We start from the raw sequence: 23124 nt of genomic DNA, 5'->3' as shown, positions 1-23124 counted from the left end.
TTCGCGAAGCACCGGACCAGCTGACAATGTCTCCGGGTCATCACCCGACATCCCGACAGCTGAGTACGGACATATAGTCGGCCAGCTCACCCAAACACCGTACGACCGCTATGGACAGTTGTCCTATCAAGGACATACGGTATGGCCGCCCTGGGGCATTGTCCTGCCAAGGACACAGATTGATCCTAGTGACTTGACAGTCCACGACGATTTAACAGCCCCCGACGATTTGACAACTCTTTAGTTGTCTGCACCATTAATGATGGGACCATACCACATTCCACTATAAAAATGGGGTAAGGCAACAGTATAAGTAAGTTTTCAAATCCTAAACACCGAGCGAGTTTTCTCAAGCTCCGAGATGCGCCCCTAAGCTCTTGAGCTCTCTCTCTCTCCCACTGAGCCCTTGATTTTCCACTATTGCCTTGTCTCCTCTCTGACTTGACCGTTGGAGGGTCTCCGTCGGAGGCATCTCCGGTCTGTGAGGATTTTTCTTGCAGGTGCGCGATGCCGGTGATCGTGTGATGGGGGGATTGACCGCAACAGATTTGACACGCTAGGAAGGGGGACTCACTCGATAGAGGTAAGCCAGCGAGCTCCACAGAGCTCGAAAAACTTTTCGGAATGACGAAAATCAGAGCTCAACGATCGAGAGCTACCGGATCGACGAGGCGCTCTTCCCATCGGAAAGAGGCCCCTCCCTCACCTTTCATGGCGGAGCCTAGCTCTCCGCATCCGGTAGTAACTACGGAGGCGCAAATCATGGTGATTGTGCGGCAAATGACCGTTCTGACAGATACGGTCAAAAATCTCCAACAGACTCAATTGCTGCAACCGCCGATGGAGCAACCGGCGGCGCACCCTCTGCCGTCCAGAAGCAGCCGCCGACATTCGCATCAGCTTCCGTCCCCTCCTCAAGAGCAACCATCTCAGTACTCCCATCGAGAGAGGGTGAGACGGCCGCGGTGCGTCACCCATCGATCTCGGCATCCTTCTCCTTTCCAGCTGGAGCGGGTAAGGAAGGAAAAGCGGCCGCGGACACCGTCCGCATCACTCTCAAGTTCATAGGGAGGTTCGACCCCTGGGATTTCTCAACATCGATGGTTGGACGACTACGAATGCAGGTTCGAGGAAATCGACCGTCGGCTTGTCCAACTCCAGGTGGATGGCCAAAAGTCTTTGAACGACGTTGATTTTTGGAACATCCAACCTCTCTCTCGATTTGTCCTCGACGAATCGATCCCTAGTCAGTTCAAGATGCCGCACGTGGAGCCCTACGATGGCTCCACCGACCCAGTTGACCATCTGGAGAGCTACAAGGCTCTCATGACAATTCAGGGGGCGATCGATGCCCTCCTTTGCATCGGCTTCCCCGCAATGCTCCGTAAAATTGCTTGGGCCTGGTACTCCGACCTCCGCTCAAGGAGTATCCACTCCTTCGGGCAGCTCGAGAATTCTTTCGTGGTCCACTTCAGCACTAGCCGGAAGCCGCCACGAACCTCGGATAGCCTTTTCTCTCTTAAATAGGGAGAAAACGAGATGCTCCAGCATTTTGTGGCCCGATTCAATGCGGCCACGCTTGAGGTCCGGGACCTCAATGAAGATATGGCTATCTCGGCCATGAAGAGGGGGCTAAGGGGGTCCCGATTCATCTATTCCTTGGACAAGATCCTCCCCCGAACGTATGCCGAATTGCTGGAGCGCGCGTACAAATACATGCGCACGGACGAAGGAGCTTCCGACCGACGCCTGATCGAAGGTGCGGGTCAAAAGGAGAAGCGAAAGAAAAATCATACTGCTGTTGAACCCAGCAGGCCCCCGACTAACAAACGGATCTCGCCCCGACGATGGAGCCCGAGATTGCCCCGACGTCGGAGTTCGAAACTGACACCCCGCAGGTATGACTCCTACACCCCTCTCATCGCTCCTCGTGCGCAGATCCTGATGGAGATCGAAGGAGACAAATATCTGCGACGGATCCTGCCTCTGAAGGAAAAGGGCCTCGACCGGAGGAGGTACTGTCGATTTTATCGAGGACACGGTCATACCACCGAGCAGTGCATCCAGCTCAAAGATGAGATAGAGGCTCTCATACGGTGAGGGTATCTCGAAAAGTATAAAAGGGATCCGCTGGCTCGGCCCCTTCCCGACCGACAACCCCAATCGACTGATGAGGCGGCGAATAATCAACCTACTGCTGGAATCATTAACATGATCTCCAGATGACTGGATCGAGGAATGACTGTTGAAGGGGAGTCGACAAAAAGGCCGCGCCAGAACGATGTAATCATCTTTACAGATGAGGATGGTCGGGGAGTCCAAACTCCCCATGATGATGCTGTTGTTGTCTCGACGACAATAGCGAACTATGATGTAAAAAAGATTCTTGTAGATAATGGAAGTTCGACTAATATTTTATTTTACTCGACCTTTTCTCGAATGCGACTGTCGACCGACTGACTCAAAAGAGTCTCTACGCCCCTAGTAGGTTTTATTGGGGAAGCTGTCGCGGTGGAAGGTGAAGTTACTCTTTCTGTAACAGCTGGGATCGAACCACGATAAAGCACCGTCCACATGATATTCGTGGTCATCCAAGTACCTTCGGCCTACAACGCCATACTTGGAAGACCCGGACTACTCAAGGCGATAGTCTCGACGTACCACTTGCTGGTCCAGTTTCCGACTAAAAACGGAGCCGGAGAAATGCACGGGGATTAATAGCTCGCCCGACAGTGCTTTCAAATCTCTACTCAAAGTAATGAATCAAAGGACTCCCTAACGGTCGACAAGCTGGACCAACGGAAAGAGGAGGAGCGGGGTGAACTGGCTGAATAGCTGATTTTCATCCCGATAATCGAGAATCCTAAACAGGTCGTCTGGGTCGGGTCACAGCTGTCCGACCCAGAGCGACAGCAGCTGATAGAGCTGTTGAAAGCTAACGTCGACGTATTCGCTTGGTCGACGACGGATATGTCCGGCATACCTCTGGAAACAATGACTCACCGACTCAACATTGCCCCTGGCGCAAAGCCGGTGAGACAGAAGAAACAGGCTTTCGCCCTCGAAAGACAGAAGGCCATCGACGAGGAAGTGGATAAGCTATTCGAGGTGGGCTTCATCAGAAAAATCACATACCCCGACTGGCTCGCGAATGTCGTTATGGTGAAGAAAGCCAACGAAAAGTAGAGGATCTGTATTGACTATACCGACTTGAATCGGGCCTGCCCGAAGGACAGCTTTTCACTGTCGAAGATCGACCAGCTGGTGGACGCGACGTCCGGCTATCGACTACTCAGCTTCATGGATGCCTTTGCCGGATATAACCAAATCCGGATGGCGCCCGATGACGAAGAGCATACGGCCTTCGTGACCGACAAAGGCCTTTACTGCTACAGGGTGATGCCCTTCGGTTTAAAGAATGCCGGGGTCACCTACCAATGCCTCGTCAATAAGATCTTCAAAGATCAAATTGGGCGCAACATGGAGGTATACGTAGACGACATGCTGGTGAAGAGCGTGCAAGCTTCGGATCACGTCCAGGATTTGGAAGAAACCTTTCACACTCTTCGGCGACATCGGATGAAGCTAAATCCGACTAAGTGTGCCTTCGGGGTAGCTTCGGAGAAGTTTCTCGAGTTTCTCATTTTTCAACATGGAATCGAGGCTAATCCTGAGAAGATAAAGGCGATCATCGACATGCGGCATCCGAACACTAAAAAAGAAGTGCAACAGCTCAATGGAAGGATCATCGCGCTCAGTCGATTCATCTCTCGATCGACTGAGAGGTGCCTCCCATTCTTCAAAACCCTGAGGTAGACGAAAGATTTCTCATGGCCGGATGGGTGCCGACAAGCCTTTAAAGATCTGAAGAAGTACCTGACTTCTCCCCTCCTGCTTGTGAAGCCAGAGGTCGGAGAAACATTGTATTTTTATCTGGCAACCGCCCCAGAGGCAGTTAGTTCGGTACTCGTCCGGGAGAACAAGAGTCGGACTCACCAGCCCATATACTATACCAGTAAAGTACTCCACGGGGCCGAAACTCAGTACTCAAGGGCGGAAAAGATGATATTTAACCTGGTCGTATCCATGCAGTGACTCCATCCGTATTTTCAAGCACACGCCATCATGGTCCTCACCGATCAACCCCTGAGGGCGATCCTCCGTCGCCTCGACACATCAAGACGACTGGCGAAGTGGGCAGTGAGGCTAAGCGAGTTTGATATTCAATACCGACCACAACCCACTTTGAAAGCCTAGGTCTTGGCCAACTTTATTACGGAATGCCCGACAGCCGATCAAATGTCAGAAGACGGAGGCTTTAAAGAAGCTGCGACTCCTGAATTTGACCCCGAGTCGACCTGGGTGTTACACATAGATGGAGCTTCCAATGCCCAAGGGAGCGGGGCCGAGTTCCTGCTATCCAACTCGAAGGGAGTGGTTACCGAGTACGCCCTCTGATTCAACTTTAAAGCCTCCAATAATCAAGTCGAGTATGAAGCGCTTCTCGCTGGCTTGAGAGTGGTGAAGGAGCTCAGGATTGACAGCCTCAGAGTCTTCTCCGACTTCTAGCTGATTGTGGGGCAAGTCAAAGACGAATTCGAAGTGCGGGACCCGACCATGGTGAAATATTCCCAGAAGGTGAGAGATCTCGTGGCACGTCTCAAGTATTTCAAGATCTCCCACATTCTCAGGTCGAAGAATGCTCGGGCCGACGCACTCTCCAGGCTTGCAACATTTGCCTATGGTGCTTTGGGCCAGACGCTTGTGGAGAGTCTCGAGCAACCAAGCATTGACAGGACTGAGGAGGTATTATAACTGATGATCGAGCCAAGCTGGATGGACCCGATTGTTCAGTATTTGACCGATGGAACCAGCCCCGAAAACCCCACGAAAGTCAGGCGACTCCGGTGGACAGCCTCCCAATATGTGATAATGGACGAACGACTCTACAAAAGGTCATTCTTCCTTCCCCTGCTACGATGCCTGGGACCGACAGATGCAGACTACGCACTTAGGGAGGTGCATGAAGGGATCTGCGGGAGTCACCTAGGGGGCAAATCCTTGGCCTACAAAGTCCTACGGCAAGGTTACTACTGGCCCACCATGAAGAAAGATGCGGCTGACCTGGTTCGGAGGTGCGAGCCGTGTCAGAAGTATACTAACTTACAACACCGGCCCGCCAACCAACTGACTGCTATTGTCGCCCCATGGCCCTTCGCCCAATGGGGGATCGATATACTCGACCCTTTCCCTCCGACGTCTGGCAAGAGAAAATTTATAGTTGTCGCCATCGACTATTTCACCAAATGGGTGGAGGCCAAACCTCTGGCACAAATTATCGAATGCAAGATGGAAGACTTTGTTCAGAAAGCCATCATCTTTAGGTTCAGGCTACCGCACACCATCATCACCGACAATGGGCGACAGTTCGACAACAATGATTTCAGAAAGTTTTGTGCGAGATTTCATATCACGCATAGGCTGACCTCGGTCGGCCATCCACAGTCCAACGGGGAAGTCAAAGTGACCAATCAGACCATTTTGCATGGGTTGAAGATCCGACTGAACGAAGGCAAAGGCCTCTGGGTCGAAGAGTTGCACTCGGTCCTGTGGGCATACCGAACAACACCCCGCGTCCCGATCGGAGAATCTCCTTTCAGTCTGGCCTATGGGACGGAAGCAATGATCTCACTAGAGATCGGGCTACCATCGACTAGGATTGAGCAATACTGTGAATCGAGCAACTCTGAGTGTCGGAGGGCCGACTTGGACCTCCTGTCCGAGCTTCGACGTGAGGCTCAACTCCGTATGGCTTCTTACCGACAAAGAGTGGCTCGATACTACAACGCTAAAGTTAGGCCAAAAGCCTTCAGACCCGGAGACCTGGTTTTGAGGAAGGCGAAAATTTCGAAGCCTCAGGATCAAAGAAAACTGTCTCCGAACTGGGAAGGACCCTATAAGATTGCGGACACCTGTAGGCCGGATGCCTACCGACTTGAAACCCTGGAGGGGACGACCATTCTCCGGACTTAGAATGCTGACAACCTGAAATTGTATTATCAATGAATTCTGTATGCCCTTCTTGCTCGGAATACAAATCAATTTCCAAAATCCAGAGTCTACAAAATTTGGCCCTCCGGCGAAGGTCGGCTCTTGCCAGGAGCACGAGCCTCGACGTCCCGACGTGGTCCCAGCATCTCGTTGGAAATCATCGAATCTACGACTCTACGTCGAATCTACGACTCGATCGCCGAACCAACGGCCTTCGCCTCTAAAGGCAAAAGGGCTTCGACCAACACGGCTGGCTAACTTGGCCACTTGGCTTTGACTAAGAAGGGCAAAACGTCAGGACAACCGTAGTCGCGCTGGCGACATGCCGACTTGGTTACGATCGATCGAAGGATATTCAGCTTGCCATCGTTTATCATACGCCATGATGTACCCGTCCGACCAAGGTCTGGGCAATGGGTATTTGACTTACGACGAACCGACTTGGCTACGATCGGTCGAAGGATATTCGGCTTGCCACCGTTTATCATATGTCCCGACGCGCACGCCCAACCAAGGGCCGGACAACGGATATTCGACTTATCATCGTTACCCTATCCGAATACTTCGGACGCCACTCGACTATCGGACTCTACAAAATGGTCGTGCCGACGAGCCAAGCTCGGTGGTTTGTCGACACTCGGCCTAACGGACACAACCGACCAAGGTCCGGGCGGCGGACATTCGACCTAGAATCGATACGACTCTCGACCATCGGACCCTATGTTATTTGTATAACGTTCGGGATGCCGACATGCGATCGGGGCTTGCGCTGCCTTAGGCGAAGCGCACGCTACTGACTACTTTGATTGGCTACGCTAGATCCTACCGAACATCCTAACGAGGAGCGTCGGAGCTACGACCTATGTACTCGGGGATGGCTCGGCAAATCAAACACCTTCGAACCGCATGCAAGAAAGTGTAAAAAGTCTTCAATCTTTGTTAAGTTGAAATAACTTACAAAATTGGACCGAAGTCCGGCTACAAAATTGGGACGAAGCCTGATTACAAACATCAAAGACAAAACAGAAATAAAAAAAATATATAAAGATAACGAAGCGGACACCCCGACTATTCATCGGAGTCGACTTCTTGCACCGGAAAGAGCTCGGGAGCGACCGGCATGCCCGCTCGGTTCGGGGAGGGACCGAAGGTTGGAGCCGCCTCACCTTCGACAACTTGTCTCGTCAGCGATAGGTCGGCCTCCACCTCTGGGGCTTGGTCCTCCGACCCTGGAGGGACGATGCCGCTCAGGTCAAGCTCCGGGTGCAGATTTCGGATCACATCCCGAACGTCCTCGTAGCCCACCCAATAGGAGGCGAAGCCACTCTCTAGGAGCTCCTCCCGATACTCATCCGAGCCACGAAAGTCCTCCACCGCCTGACTCAGTGCCTCCTTGGCCGACTCCGCCTCTGCCTTCACTATGTCGGCGTCAGCTTGGGCGGAGGACAAGTTCTCCTCGGCCTTAGAGAGGTTCTCCAGGCTAATGCGAAGCTGTTCGCACTCGGCCTCGAGCTCCCTGATGCAGCCGTCCCGCTCGCACTGCAGTCGATGGATGGAGCAGGTCTTGCACCGAACTTGCTCCCTAGACGATCGAAGCTCGGCCTCCGAGGTGGCTAGGCCGTTGGTAAGTCGGGAGATCTCCTCCTCGAGCCTAGCCTCGCGGTCGACCGATGACTTCAGCTGATCGACCAGCATCGCCTTCTCAGCTTCGGCGGTCTCGGCCCTATTCTTCCAGGCCGCTCGGAGATCGCCGAACCTCCGATACCCGACCTCCAGCTCGGACATATTGTAGATCAGCTGCAAGTAACAGGCCGGTTGTTAGAAAACTGAGTTGATAGAAAACAACAATGAAAATGAAGGAGGAAGAACAGAAGCTCACCTGGATCATAGTCGGATAAAAGGAAGAAAGCATGTCGCTCACCCACCGACTCTTCATGATCTCCCGGTCGGCCGGAAGGATGGTCGCTTGACACAACATCCTGGCCAAATCATGGTTGGCCAGGGCCGACGCTCCTTCGGGCAGCTGAAAGTCAAACGATGCGGCGTGGCCTGCCGACCTAGTGTCGTCGCCCCGAGCCATCGGAGCCTTCCCTCGTTCGGCCGCCCGGGCTCGAAAGTTAGAAAGAGACAGGAAGCTCGAGCTCGATTGGGTCCCTCCCGAGGCTGCGATGGCCGTCGCCGCAGGATGTTCGGGCTCATGAGCTTCGGCCCGAACCTTTTCCATAGGTGGGGGAGCCGATGCTCCTTCGGCTGCCCCCTCAGCCGCCCCTTCCTCGGGCGGCGCTTCGAGTGGCACCGCCGGCGCCGACAGGGCTATGACTGGCTCATAGCCCGATGCCAGTTCGGTGTCGGGCTGCTCTGCCGCCGTCGCGACATCGGCCGAGGATGCTATCTGAGGCCTTTTAGGAGGCCGCGAAGGTCCGGCTCCAGACGCCGGCCTCTTCCTCGCCGCGTGTTGCCGAATGTCGGCATCTGTCAACCTCACCCTCAGTGACATGCCTGCAATTTCAACAAAGGATCAGCTCAAGTCCAAAGATGGGTAAAGAAGACAAAAACGACCGACCGACCGAATAATACCTAAACGGAAAATCGAACTCAGGCCGGCGTCGTACAGAGCTTGCTTGGTGACAAGCTTCCTCTGTGTTGGTACCGACACATCCTTCAGTCGGTGAAAATCCTCTTGGTCTCCAGCCTCCACCCGACTATTTTCATTCGGCTGAGTCCGAGGGTCGCCCCAGCGGGAAGGGAACCCCCAAGGAAGCGAAGAGGAAGCAAAGAAAAATTGGTTCTTCCATCCGTGGATCGATGATAGAAGATCAGTGATGAACGAGAGGCCCTTCCGGGGACTAAAGAACTATGACCCTCGAGCTTTCGGATGGGGTTGGAGGATGAAGAACGTCTGGAAGAGAGAAATACGAGGATAGGTCGGCAAAAACCAACACAGCAAGGCAAAGCTAATTATCAGTCGGACTGAGTTCGGTGCCAGTTGCGCCGGACAGAGTCCGTAGTAATCCAAGACGTTCCGGACGAACTCCGGAATCGAGAAACGAAGATCTGTCTGAAGATCCTCGGCATAGAAGGCCACCTGGCCCGGAGGTGGGTTGTTAACCCGATCCTCAGCCTCAGGGGCAAAGAGCTCGAACTGCTCCAGGATACTATACTGCTCCCTGAGCCGTTCGATGTTTGCCCCCGAAAGTGAAGAAATCTCCACCTCTGGGGTCGATCGAGAATCATCGATTGGGTTCCCCGACTGACTTCCTTGGGGAGAGGTTCTGGCCATGGCGCTAGCCCCAGAAAGGAGAACAAAAAGGAAATAACAAAGAAGGAAGGATGCAAGGAGACAAGAACGGAAAAAACTTCGAGGAGGGCCCAAAAAGGGAAGACGGAGACAACTACCTGGAACTGGGGGACAACACAACAGAGCCTCAGCGCCAGAAAAAGATTTGCAGCAGAAAGTGAGGTTTTGGATGCAAGTGGCCGCATATATATAGGGCCCTTCGACGGTCGAGATGAAAGCACGTCGAACGAGGGTTTTTCAGATGTCGACACGTGACAGCGCCCGGGCCCTTCCTTGGTCCGTCGGTTCGACGCACCTGCCCCCAGATCAAGCCACGTCGCCTCCATCCTCGTGAACGGCCCCAGCCCAATAGCGCGCTGACATGTGGCAGAAAAATCGCATCTCGAAATTCGCTAACCGACGGTGGTTCATGTTCCCAAGGAGATGGCGGTTCATATTCCCAAGGATGCAGCGGTTCATATTCCCAAGGAGACGGCGGTTTGCGTTCCCAATGCGACGTCTGACACCGGATCGTTCGTCGGTACGGTCGTCAGAGTCGGGGCATGATGCGCTGGAAAATCACTCCTTTCGTCCGAAGCCGTCGCCCACATGGAAACGCTGGTCAACACGACATCCGACTCAGGAGTGGGGGGGGCAACTGTTGGGATATACCGACTGACCCCTCTCCACCGACTTACCCTCGAACCGGTCCGACCAACGTCTGACTCTACCGATCGGACTGACCGACGACTCCGACGGACGACCCCTACGATGACTACCGACAGTGGTTGCCGACAATACCCAACCGAAGGTACGTCGGTCGAACAGACCCATACCGTTCTCGTCCGGCCAAGCGACCGAGCCCAAATTACCGACTCAATGTCGGGGGTGGTAGCCGACGTTCGACTTTCGCGAAGCACCGGACCAGCCGACAATGTCTCCGGGTCATCACCCGACGTCCCGACAACTGAGTACCGACATATAGTCGGCCAGCCCACCCAAGCACCGTACGACCGCTATGGGCAGTTGTCCTATCAAGGACATGCGGCATGGCCATCCTGGGGCATTGTTCTCCTAAGGACACAGATTGATCCCAGTGACTTGACAGCCCACGATGATTTGACAGCTTCCGACGATTTGACAACTCTTCAGTTGTCTGCATCATTAATGATGGGATCATACCATATTCCACTATAAAAATGGGGTAAGGCAACAGTATAAGTAAGTTTTCAAATCCTAAACACCGGACGAGTTTTCTCAAGCTTCGAGACGCGCCCCTGAGCTCTTGAGCTCTCTCTCTCGCTGAGCCCCTGATTTTCCACTGTTGCCTTGTCTCCTCTCTGACTTGACCGTCGGAGGGTCCCCGTCGGAGGCATCTCCGGTTTGTGAGGATTTTTCTTGCAGGTGCGCAACGCCGGCCATCGTACGACGGGGGGATTGACCGCAACAATATATATTAGAAAATCGATGAATGTATATCACTAAACCAAATAGTATGTATTGATGATCATAATATTTTAAAAATTATATATTAATTTACTTAAAGATATATATTGGGTTGTTATATCATTAATTTACTAAGTATGTGTCATTTACTTGTATATTATGTTTGATGAATTTTATATTCTAAAAATTATGTATTGATTTATTTAGAAATATGCATCGACTTGCTTGATGATTAATTTATTCAGTATGTATCATATGATGATATAATATGTAATGATAAAAAGTAATGTGTTGAAAATAAAAAAGAAAATTATATTTTTTTTAAAATCACAAAACTGATAATTTTATTTATAAATTTTTTTTTAATTTTTAGATTTATTCTTTAAAATTGATGTTAAAAAAATATGATAAATTATAAAATTTATTTTATATATTTTTTTTCTAACGTCCACTCCATTTGATTTTTGTTCTATACCATGCCCATATCCTAATTTCTATCGATCAAACGTGACCAAAGAGTTCGAGCCTTGATCTCTGAGAAACCAGCAAGATTTCATTAATCTGTTGCGCTGCTTCTGCTGCTATCATTACTATTTTATTTGAGTATAAGATACAATGGTACAACGAAAGGAGATAAATCGCACCAAACTCCAGGCCCTTTAGAAATTTGGAGGAATTACCCTGTTTATTGTGTAATTAATCGTCAGCCATTGGTATGACAACAAATGCCATGCCCTTTGTCCGTTCTTCTTTTAAATGGTAGGTGCAACTATAGGCTCATTTTTTTCTCTTTTTTAAAATGAGAAAATTCGCGAATGTTATTAGTTTATATGGTTGGGGGTTAACTATCAATTTCTCATATGATTGATGCCTTATTATTACATCTAACCACGAGAAGATGGCTGAGAAATTCCTGTAAAATATTGTGGACATGTGAATATGGGCGAGCGCTAGAGAGCGGCGGCGGGATGAGGTGGGGCCTCTCGGCGGCGGGATGAGGTTTCAATGAGAGCCAGGATTCCTCTCCCGTCCAAGGCCTTTCCGTTTCACGGGAGGACTAATCAAAGCCTCTATGTGGCTGCTCCTCTACATGTTCTCATCGTCGGCGTCATGAGTGTCGAAGTAGGCCATAAAGTCCTCTCCTTCACCATCAGATCATTATCAAATAAAACTTACAAAAGGTCAGCAATCTTTCATTTTCTCTCTGTATATGCCTTGGGGTGGGGTGGAGTGGGGACCAAAGCGCTTTACCCTGCCTCACTGTATTCTTTTCAGCAGCATGTGGACACTCATCACGTGACACATTTCTTTATCAAATGGCCAAGGGCCCGGGGCGTACCGAGAGCATGGATCTCCCGCGGTGCAGCGTGCAGTCCGATCATAAAATACTATGCAGCCCTCGATGACCGCCATCGTATGATAGATGGCCAGCAAATAAAATAAATAGATGGCGGCCATTGTAGGATCCAGTCACCACAGAGGATCTTAGATAACGAAACAGAAAATAAAAAGAATAAAACAAACTTTAGATCAGCCCACGCCTGCGCGATTCTTACCAAGGGACAATAATAATGACGCTGCAAATTTTGAATATTGTGTGTGGTAGGCTTATGCTGTCGCTGTCACGTTTCTTTAACAAAAATGTAAAAAAGAAATATGAATGTATATGATTAGCTGGTCACAAGGTGATGCAGTGAATGCTAGTAGTCCTTGTCTTCACCAGATTCATGATTTGCGATGGCAACCCAGGATATGTGCATCTTGATCAAGGAAATACGACTATTGGTTACTAATCAAGGCGTTTCTAATTCTATTGAGAAGGTTTTGATACAAGAAACAAAATTCCCATGTGGGCTGGTTGCTCTTACGATGTTTGAGTATTATAGGTGTAGCAGCACAGCAGCCTATCAGTCCTTTTATAACAATAATAAAAGGAAAATAGGTGTATTTTTTGGTTACAGATGGTTTTTAACTTATACTTTTTATTTAAATAAACAAACATTGATGCTCTAAGGCTGCCAATGGCCTAGATTGATCTCGTTATCATCTTGATTTTGGTCAAACTTCCATCTTGATTCTCAGAATAAAATTAAATTGGACTAAATTAAATGGAATAATAATTAAAGAAATACTGATGCTTTCACTTACTAGACTATAAAAAATGCAATAGATCTAAATTCGGAAGTCTGGACTCTTAGGATATCTCTTTTTTTTCTTTTTTTAATTACAAATGGATGGTCACATCAGTCTAGTGCGAGAGCAGCCCAATAAAGAATATCTCTTTTTTTGAAATGGTACAATAATAGGATATGACTCTCACTCCCTTTGCCTCGTTGATCTCGAAACTGATGGCTGGCAGACCTAGCAAGTCGCCACCAAACTGCCCTGCTTAAATGGCAAATAGTATAACTAAACTGGTAGAACTTCCACTAACTGCATGCTATTCTGATACAAATTAATTAACTAAACTGTATGGCTGCAAAAATGGTCATTTAAATTAAAATGCATGAATTTCTCCACTTTAACTTAGATTGTTCGTGGTTTGGGCCTTGCCCGAAGAAGGTTAACAAAATTACTTAAGCTTGAGCTAAGTCTAGCCCATCCTTTGGGCCTGCCCAAGGCCAGCCCTTATGCAAGCTTCGACCGGCATCAGGCTCAAGTCTGCCCAAAAGGCTTCAAGCTTGAGCCCATGAACAGAATTTTGTGATGTGCAATGTAAGCAAGCAATATCTATCATCCTATATACGCTCATTGGTGGATCCATTGACCAACGCAATAGATAGATGGCACTCAGTTCGTCTAAACTGCATTAGTGTGACCTTATGATTTGGACAATGTCATTTTCTTTCCAACCATAAATTATCCTATAATAACCTTGTATGAATGTGAATTAGGACTTGCTCTAGTTATCATGCCCTTTTTCTTCACCAATCAGAAGTTCTTAGATAATATATCTGCAATAAATCAATGCACAAGTTATTTCCTTCCATTTCTCTTAAGACATTATAAATCCAACAGTTATGATAGGTGCCGTATCATGCTCCATAAAAATTTCCATTGTACAAAATCACATCTTTCCGATCTAAACAGAACAGCTCCGAGTCTTTTGCTTCAAAATATTTTTACTACTCCAGGACGAGAAGGGCCGGAAACTTAGGGTCTCTTTTGGCTAGAGATTTTGGAGGAGCAGATACAGCAGCGTAGGCCGCCGTGGATACGGTGACCGGGTCAGCATGGCGGACCGCCCATTGCGCGGGATGTGGTCACCACGTTTGATACGGGATAACCGTATCCAATCGTGGCGTCGTGCTTGTCTAACTCTCCAACCCACCCTTCTCGCCCCGCACCGTTTCGACAACCCCCGGCCTCCGCCCGGATCCCACTCCCTCCCGACCCCACAGCTACGTCCACCCCTCGCCTCACCTTTCCCCTTTATCCCCGGGTTAACGCTGTCAACTCTCCTGACCATCCTGCTGCCACGTCATCGGTCCCTCTTCGTGTAACGTCGTAAGGTCGAACGGCAATGACGGCCGGCGTTCCCAGCCACACGCTCATGCTCGTTAAACTGTCGATATTAATTTTACTGGATAATGTGAAAAATAAGACACTAATGTTGTTGCAACCTTTGGGCATTGCTCCTCATCCCAAGGAGCTTAACATTTATTCTACCATCCAAGCGATTTCCCTTTTATGTCATCTTGTGATCATCTGGTGATATGCATGGAAAAGCAGTTCGTAGTATGATGGACTAACTTATACCGGGATTAGTGTGTTGTTCATACATTCTTTATAATTTTCATGCTGTGCTAATATGAATGAATAAAAAATTATACAGATTGATGTGCATGTGAACTTCCAAATGTAATATTTTCATGATAAGTATACTTGAGCTTGGCTCAATCACTGAGTAAAATATTTACCACATATTAAATGATGATTGCTGGGATAATATACAGTAGCTATGGTAACATGTATGGCCTCCGATTTATTTATGAGAACTTTGAACGGCCTTCATAACTCCACTCATGAGATTTAATGTTCATTAATATAATAACTCAAGTCTTACGGTTCTAACTGTGATTTGTACCACAAGCTAGATGATCAAAACAATAACAAAGGGGAGTTTTCTTAATCCGGAAACAAAAATTATAACAAAGCCGGTGCCGCATCACGTCATTAACCGAACGGGACTCGGGAGGCATACGTCACCGCGAAAGCTCTCCCTCATTAACCGTACGATGACTGGAACTGCACACATGGCGCGCATCAAAACGGCAATAGTGCGGGAGGGGGGGGAGGGGTCCCGGCGGTTTGCTCACCGGCAATAGCCGGTAATAGTCGGGTTTTACCGGACTGGCCGGTCGTACGGGTCCATGGTATAAGAGCTGGGGTTTAAGAACACAAGGGGGGTGGTTTTTGTGGGTTTTTTGCGATCTCTCTGAGAGAGAGGGAGAGAGATGGACAGTAAGTAAAACGACTAGAAATGGAAGAGAAATTAGGTTTCGTCCAAATTAGAGATTTCTCGGTGGAAAATTAGACTGCGTGCATGAAGCGAATTTTGAATTCCGATCGGAATCGGACGTGGTTTTCTCGCAATCCGAAAATCTCTTCGATGCCGGACTTGGCCGGAGTTATTTTATTTCCCGGCGATCTAGCCCCGGGCGAGAATCTTGACGTATTTGATGCGGTTCTCCGAACAAATCCTTCTTTCGGAGGTGAGGAGCGGAGCGAATTCCATGTCGTTTCTTGCGTTTATTCTTCGGATGGATGGGTTATGACTGCCAGTTTCCAATTGCTTTCTTTCCCATCTTGTAAAATTCGTTCCTTTTCGTTTTTGTTTCCTTTTCTTTGTTGGTTTTGCTTTCTTATGGACGTGCCTGTGTTTCCTCGTGATTGATCTAGTCAGAAAAGGGATTTTCTCTCCCGAAATCTGTTTCTATTTTTTAAAAAAAGCATCAACAAGACGATCAAGATCTGATTTTTCTTTCTGGAATTCATTTCTTTTGTTGAATTCTCTGTCAATAGATTTCCTTGTCTTTGGATTTCCTGATCCTGTTACCTTTTCCCGTTTTCATTTGTATTTGATCGCGTTTGATCCTTTTAAAACAGGTTTCTTGGTGATGTATGCTTTTTTTTTTTTTTTTTTGGCTTCAGGTGGAGGAAAAAAGAGTTTTCTTTTATATTACAAGTTACAAGAATTATTCCAAGATGCCAAAGATTCTTAATCTAGGATGCTTTTCGTTAGATATGAGCTGATCTAAGGATCATCCGAGGCGCTTAAAAGTAATATCTTTGATCTGTTTCCGCTTTAAATTTATAATCTTTGTTTAAGATCTCATGGTTTTGGGAGGTTTTTGGTTTTAATACGGTGCCTCATAATTGTCGCACCTTTTTCTATTTATTACGCTTACATGCGAAGTTTGTGACGCTATTTTTGGATTTCCGTCATTGATTTTGTTGTTCAATAAATCTATCAGAATCCTTCTTACAGCTTTTAGATTCCTTGGCAGTTTGTCGGGATTTGGACCATATACATGAAATCGGGTTTGGCTGTTAAATATGTACCTATATCGAAATTTCAAGAACGCATAACAATTTTGCAATACGGATCGGACATTTTTATTAGTTTTTCTCTTGGAAACTCTGGTACCATTCTGTTCAATCACAGTTATATTTTATCTCTGTGTGTGTGTGTGTGTGTGTGTTGGGAATGAAGCGTTTGTGATGTATGACACCATATGGAATGCAATGCATCTGGTAGTTTTATGAACGATAAAGTTTTGGTGTGCTTCTGAGAGAACGGTGCTTAGTGTTGGGATTGTACTTTCCTTTATATTTGATTCTGTATCCCTAGTCACTATGCTTCATAGTTGGTTCAAATACCTGTATATTTTGCAACTGTTGAAGCATCTGTCTGTCAGTGATTCTATCTAATCTCTGCTTTGTTTGCAGGTTGCTTCTTTCATTCAAGCACATATTAATTGAGCAACTGAGCCTGTGTACAGTATGTGTCTGCATTTCTGCATCTGAAGAAGTGTTGTGAATACAGTGATGTTGTTTCTTACAGTTTGCTGAGCTTCTTGAGGACATGAATCTTTGAGATATGGTGTTTAAGAAGAAGTTCGAATGCAGTTCTAATGGTTACCAGGTTCCTGCAATGCCCCAAATTCCAATATCAGCCAAGGTTTTGTTTTCTTTTACTAGCCATTTGCTTGGGCCTTTTCCCTGTAAACTCTCTCTAACTTGTTGCAATTGAACTACAGGGAAAGCGTTCAGTTAGAAGGAAGGTGGTGGATAACCAAATGTGTGCATTTGACTTGCTCATAGCTGTAGCAAGGAAGATACTAGAGAGAGATAATTCTTCAACCGTGAATAGCATAGTTGGCAACTCTAACCAGAATGTTAAACAAGAGCAACTAGATGAAGAGAAGTTTTGCAAAGATGAAGCTTTTTATCAAGTAAGCTGTAATGAAAGTACATCTACGTCTGAACTTCCCATCCAAAGGCAGGTCATCCAGACTTTGGAGGAACGTTCGCAAATTCCAAATGCAACAGCTTCTGGACCTACTTCTGCCATTGTAAAATCTGATGCATTGAACAAGGATACCTGTACTGGGGATTCTATAGCTAACGGCAGCAAAGAAGAATTTGCATATTCTCTTGGCACAACTGCCAAGAAATGTTGCACTGAAAGTCACTCTCCAGGTTCTCCAGAATCTTGTGATGCTGACATGGTGGATGAGATAAAGACACCATTCCTAGTTGAGCAGCATGAAGCTGAAACTGGAATGTTTAAAAACATCCAGCATGCCTGGAATTTGGACAATCCAAAGGAGCTAGATGCGAAACCCCCTGCTTTGTCTAGTTCAGACAGCAGTATCGAGATGCCTCTGCATGGGCATCACATTCCTCCTATCAGTTCCTTTCCCATTTGCGAGGATAATATGGAACTAGCTGTAGATAGAGATGATGACGAAAACTCTTTTGGGTGCACTAATCCTAGCACCATAACTTCTAAGGCCTTGAAGCCTCAATATCACAAAATAAGAAAGCTCTTTTCTAGAACTGGTATGCCAATTAATTCCATGACTTTTTCCTGCCTGTCAGAAGATGACCTCGATATTCTTACGTCATGTCTTATTTTTTGGTAAATAATGTTCATATGATGGCATACCTCATGAACTAGGAGTTTTTTTAATCAGATGTAGAAACGAAGCCTGCTTCTCACAGTAGGAAAATTTGTCACGCACGCCGAAGGACTCAGAGGTCTTTATTTAAGAGGAGAAAAGTGTTTGAGCACTGCTCAATATCACCATCTGATGGGGGAATTAGTAGCAAAGGCTTTTGTAACCCATTTGAAAAAGAAATAAACTATAACACCAACAATTCATATGCTGTTCTTCATGGAGGTATCTCCTTGTTAAGTTCTTTTGTAGTTTATCATCCCTACCTTCCTTTTTGAATTTTGGGAGTTTTAAACAAAAAAAAAGTATATATATCTTTTGCAGCAAATTGTACATCATCTTCTGCTACTGGTCAAATAGCATTGCATAAATCTGAAGATTTCCATGGTATGATAAGTTTTGATGGAAGGATGATGACTTCTAATATTTGACTTATTGGCATTCACTTGTTTGACCCTTTCATTATGTGTCTCTGAGAAACAAGGTCTTTTCTTTAGCAGTGAAACTCAGTATCAAATCATTCAAGGTGCCAGAACTTTTCATAGAGATTCCGGAAACTGCTACTGTTGGTTCACTTAAGGTATATCATCCATCTCATCACTTGATTTCAGTCCTGACCTCAGATACATTGGGCACATTACCCCATTTTATCAAATTCATTAGATACATACTACAGTTTTGTACTTTATGGGCAATATGGTCTCTCAATGTTCCTTCAATACCCTTATTATCATCTGAAGTGTGAATGTTGCCATTGATTTAAAGAAGGCACATAGCCATTAAAAGGATTAGTCATAGATTGATGACTTAATATTTACAACCTGGCTCATGGGTCATGCATTAGTCAGTTTATTTGTCTATCTACCTTTATATATTTAATATTTGTTGTATTTGTAAATTTTCAGGAAGAAAAACAAAGTTATATTGGTCTAACCATTGGTTGATTCCAAACTTCGAATTCTGATCTTCATTTTGGTTTCTTGCTTCCTTTTCATGTTACGATTTTGCACCTTCCTACACTTCAGTCATCTATATATACTTTCAGAGGCTAGGAACGTGGCCTTTGGGAAAGTCGATGTAAATCTTTATTCGATGTTTTATGTTGTAGAGAACAGTCATGGAGGCTGTGACAGCTATTCTTGGAGGTGGATTGCATGTGGGAGTTCTACTCCAAGGAAAGAAGGTTAGAGATGATAACAAAACCCTACTCCAAGCTGGAATATCTCATGTTGATAAGATGGACAATTTGGTCTTTATGCTGGAGCCCAGTTCTAGGGGAGCTTCATTGCCAGTCACAAACCTTGAATATCCACGTCCTCTTTTTCCCTGTGATGCTACTGAACCGTTAGCCGGGTAGTCACTCTGAAACTTTGCACAGTTACAATTACAGCAACTGTCTTATTTCTTGTTCTCACAACATAAGTGGTGGTCCTCCTTAATTTCATGTCTATATTTCAGAAGTATTGACTGCAGTTCACCGATTTGCTATTGTGAATTGGACTCGCTGTTTTACCAACTCAGTATGTGTTTTAATAGATTTATCTAATTTCCTATTTTGGAAGTTGAATGATTAGGATCTGTTCGTGTCCTATTTTTGACAGCTGCTGATCTGGAAAAAGGGATAAAAAAACAACTAGTCACATTAAATGTGATAATCATATTTGTTGCCTATTTATCTGTAAATTATATAGCTCTTATTATCCTATGAGACTGTTAGATTGCATTTAACTCTTTTGCATTTGAAATTTATGTTCATAAAATTAATTTTGTGACCATTTTTTAAAAATGTCTGTTTACATTTAAGGCTTCCAGCTGTTTCTCCTGCACCGGCTCCAGAGATATTTAATCCCAGTCCAGAGCCTCAGCTGAACTCTGCATTGAATTTTTCTGAGAGTGACCATGATTCAGTTTACTCTCCTATGGATACTAAATTACTAAATAAAGCACCAGCAGCACCACCAACGCCACCAACAACAGCATCAAATTCACGAGCTCTAGTTCCTGTCCCAGCCATGAGAATTGAGGCCTTGTCCATGGTTCCGTTGCGTAAACCAAGACGGTCTGAGCTTCCTCAACGTAGGATTAGGAGGCCATTTTCTGTCTCTGAAGTTGAAGCACTGGTCCAGGCAGTTGAAAAGCTTGGAACTGGAAGGTGTGTTGATAACTTGTCCTCCAATCTAATCTTTGATGCCTCTTCTCTTATTTTTGTCACCATTCTCTTATTTCAGGTGGCGAGATGTCAAACTTCAAGCTTTTGACAATGCTAAGCATCGGACTTACGTAGATCTGAAGGTATGAGATCTCCTTGCATCTCCTACTTCTGCATTTCTTCTAATATAAAGTTTCAGAAATAATCTGCATCACCTAATTGGCAGATTTTCCCTTGTAGATATAGTAATTCTTAATTCATAAAATGCGCCTTCAAATTTTTGCTAGAAAACTCATTTTCTTGGACTAATTTTTCCTAGCCATGCATAAACATGAACCTCAGACACTAGTTTTTTTGCCATTAAGCAGCTTTTCTGGCAGATGCGGATATTACTGAAATTAGCTTATTTCTTTTTCTGTAATGCATTAAGAAGAGTTGTTTGTGTTTGTTAAAGAAAGCCTCTTAATTTTTTTTTTTTGGTTATTTTGCGTGATCCGAACAAAAGCGATCTGTTTTTCCATTCTCACACAAAAGGTTCAGATGTATGTCTTATTTGGCATAACAGGGTATCAAGCCACGTGTAACAATAGCTGACGCTGAATTTTTTCAGTGTGCATTATTTTTTTGCTCTCCTAGGAATGCCATGTTAGGGTTATCATTGTGACCAAATATATTCATTTTGGGATGGGTCTCCTTGTTTTGTGTTACTATTGTTTGCCCATTTGGAAAAGTTACATATCGGGCCCTTGTGGTAGATCATCATAAGGGGGTGTTTGTGCATGCAGGATAAATGGAAGACGTTGGTGCACACTGCAAGAATATCTCCTCAGCAAAGGAGGGGAGAGCCGGTTCCTCAAGAGCTTCTGGACCGGGTTCTTGCCACACATGCCTATTGGTCGCAGCAGCAAGCCAAGCTCCATTTCAAACCACCTCTACCTTAGGCCTGCATGCTAGTCTAGACCTCTTCTTTCCATCTACGATGGTGGGGGAGCCAAAAGACAACGGTATCTTGTAAAGACATGATAGAAGAAAGGGGAAAAGGTAACAATAAGAAAATTCAGGAGTTCTTGTATTATTCTCTATCTCGCATACAACATGCTTAAGCCAGGGTTTCATCTCCTGGTGAATTCTATAAAGGAGAGGGCTAATTTGGCACCTGTACATGATGATGACGATGATGATCCAGGAACCAAGGAAATAAGACTGGTCTTGCCAGCAGTATTGATTCTCATGCTGTTGACCCCCTTTTTTGGGTGCCTTCTGATTCCAATCAACATAACCTTCTCTGATTTGTCACTATTCATTCTTTTAAGAGCAGACTGTTGTTTTACGTTAGAATAATTATGGGGGGACTATGAACAGAAGGATTAAGAAATGTTTTCAAGTTCATATATGTGGATCCATTGATCATTGTTTCTGATTGTATTTTTTGTACCTCTTTGGATTTTGCTACCAGTGCTCTTCTATTGTCTTTTCTGCATATCTTGTTATGCATTCATCTAACGTTTACATTGTATGTATCTAATGCTTATAATGGATCTGTTTGTGCTTTTAAGTTGTTGAGGTTTTTTTAGTTGGTTGCTGATTTTGTTTGTGGTCTCGGCCTTGTTGACAAGATTGATATGATGAGCTGATGCCTGGTGCCCAGCAATGGCCCTGATCATAGATTTTCATCTATTCTTTATATGCACTTATGGATGAATTGTGTCTATTTTCGCATAATAGCAATCCAATAATTTGGAAAACATGAAAGCCAATGAAAATCCTTAATGATTCCATATGAAGAAAATGGAGTTCTAAGCTTGCTAACTTAATTTTGATGGTCCCTGTAGGTGGTGTTTATTTTTTGTAGTACCTCTGAGGAAGGAGCGGTGAAGAGTTTTAACCGGACGATGGACCAGGCAGTCCGTTGCTCGATGTTAGTATGTAATGAATTTTGTTTAGGTAGAGTGTACATCAACAACATATATAGGGGATGTTTGGTATGAGATGATCCATCCAAGATCAAAGGTGATGTGGATAGAGATGATGAGATTACTGTATTTGGTTGTATCATGATGATTGTTGTTATTCCTTTTTAGAGTAGACTAATGCATTGGGATGATTCGGACCGATTGCAAAGGATCAGGCAGACGGATGTCGGTGAGGGCCATGGAGATCTGCAAAAGAAGTCCACATGTACCGAAGAAGAAGATGGCGGTTCTTCGACAGGGGATCTTTTGATGCCCAAGTCAGAGAGTTTCAGAGAGGAAAGAACAGAAGAGAAAAGATGGCGAGAGTTCGACCCCTTTCCTTTTTCCTCTTCCACCCTTCTTATAAGAGGGAATTTGTGAGGCCGTTGGAGCCTGTCAGAGCTGGAGTATTGACCGTCAAAGGCCAGAGTAGTGGTATCAGCAGGTTGTTACAGCACTAGCTACCCACATTCAGAGAGTGGTGAGTTGTGGTGAGAGAATGCTAACTCCGTAGATTTTGCACACGAGTGATTCTATGGCATCTGAACTAGGGAATGGCATGCAACAAACCAGAGTGGAATGGTGTGAGGTTGGTGGGTATTCGACATTGTTATCCTCGCCGAGCTTCCGACCTTCAGGGTGTTATCGATTGAAGATCAACTTCTTTTAGATAGCATGATGTGGTTTGGATCATGTGTCTCGAGCTGTCAGGTTACCATGCTAGGTGCCCGCCATGTCATTAGGAAATGGTCATATCATCATGTAGGCAAAATACGGGCCGACACTTGCCTCTCACTTTTCAATTCGAAGAATTCATATTGGAAAGTAGTTCGTTGCCCAGATTTCGAAGTCAAGTGCCGAGGTAAGCTTTCATGGCACCATGATGATTAATCAACATGGTCAAAGCAATTGACTGTCGCTTCAGATTTGTCTCAATGCAATGAAAGTTGGCAATGATTCGAATTAGCAGTATTTTTCTTCGAATCGTTGCTAAGGTGGACCCTTAGCTTGAATCTGTGGTGGTCAGACGCTCGTGGGTCCAGCCATTATGGATTTAGTTACGAT

General features: G+C 45.9%; 1 protein-coding gene across 5 annotated transcripts; it reads left to right on the top strand.

The window, feature by feature from the left end:
* Positions 1-15184: 15184 nt before the first annotated feature.
* Positions 15185-22192, top strand: LOC105052235 (telomere repeat-binding protein 3). Of its 5 annotated transcripts, none has more exons than XM_010932984.2 (10): positions 15185-15489; positions 16727-16958; positions 17038-17842; positions 17977-18183; positions 18265-18345; positions 18456-18538; positions 19067-19311; positions 19763-20110; positions 20187-20250; positions 21940-22192. In XM_010932984.2, exons 2-10 carry the CDS (start codon positions 16878-16880, stop codon positions 22093-22095), a joined length of 2070 nt encoding a protein of 689 aa, XP_010931286.1. In that variant the 5' UTR covers positions 15185-15489; positions 16727-16877; the 3' UTR covers positions 22096-22192. The 5 variants fall into 5 exon arrangements, with proteins under 5 accessions (XP_010931286.1, XP_010931288.1, XP_010931287.1 ...); XM_010932986.2 differs by lacking the exon at positions 21940-22192 and adding an exon at positions 20893-21532 and having other exon boundaries at positions 18283-18345; positions 18459-18538; XM_010932985.2 differs by lacking the exon at positions 21940-22192 and adding an exon at positions 20893-21532 and having other exon boundaries at positions 18283-18345.
* The last annotated feature ends 932 nt before the right edge of the window (positions 22193-23124 follow it).

The sequence above is a fragment of the Elaeis guineensis genome, chromosome 10 (genome assembly GCF_000442705.2).
Source record: "Elaeis guineensis isolate ETL-2024a chromosome 10, EG11, whole genome shotgun sequence".
Taxonomy (NCBI): domain Eukaryota; kingdom Viridiplantae; phylum Streptophyta; class Magnoliopsida; order Arecales; family Arecaceae; genus Elaeis; species Elaeis guineensis.
This window is presented reverse-complemented; position numbering and strand designations above follow the sequence as displayed.

Coding starts and splice junctions, on each gene's coding strand:
- LOC105052235 (XM_010932984.2), top strand. CDS start 16,878: ATGGTGTTTAAGAAGAAGTTCGAATGCAGTTCTAATGGTTACCAGGTT. Junction 16,959..17,037: donor AAATTCCAATATCAGCCAAG/GTTTTGTTTTCT, acceptor ATTGAACTACAG/GGAAAGCGTTCAGTTAGAAG. Junction 19,312..19,762: donor GCTACTGAACCGTTAGCCGG/GTAGTCACTCTG, acceptor TTTACATTTAAG/GCTTCCAGCTGTTTCTCCTG.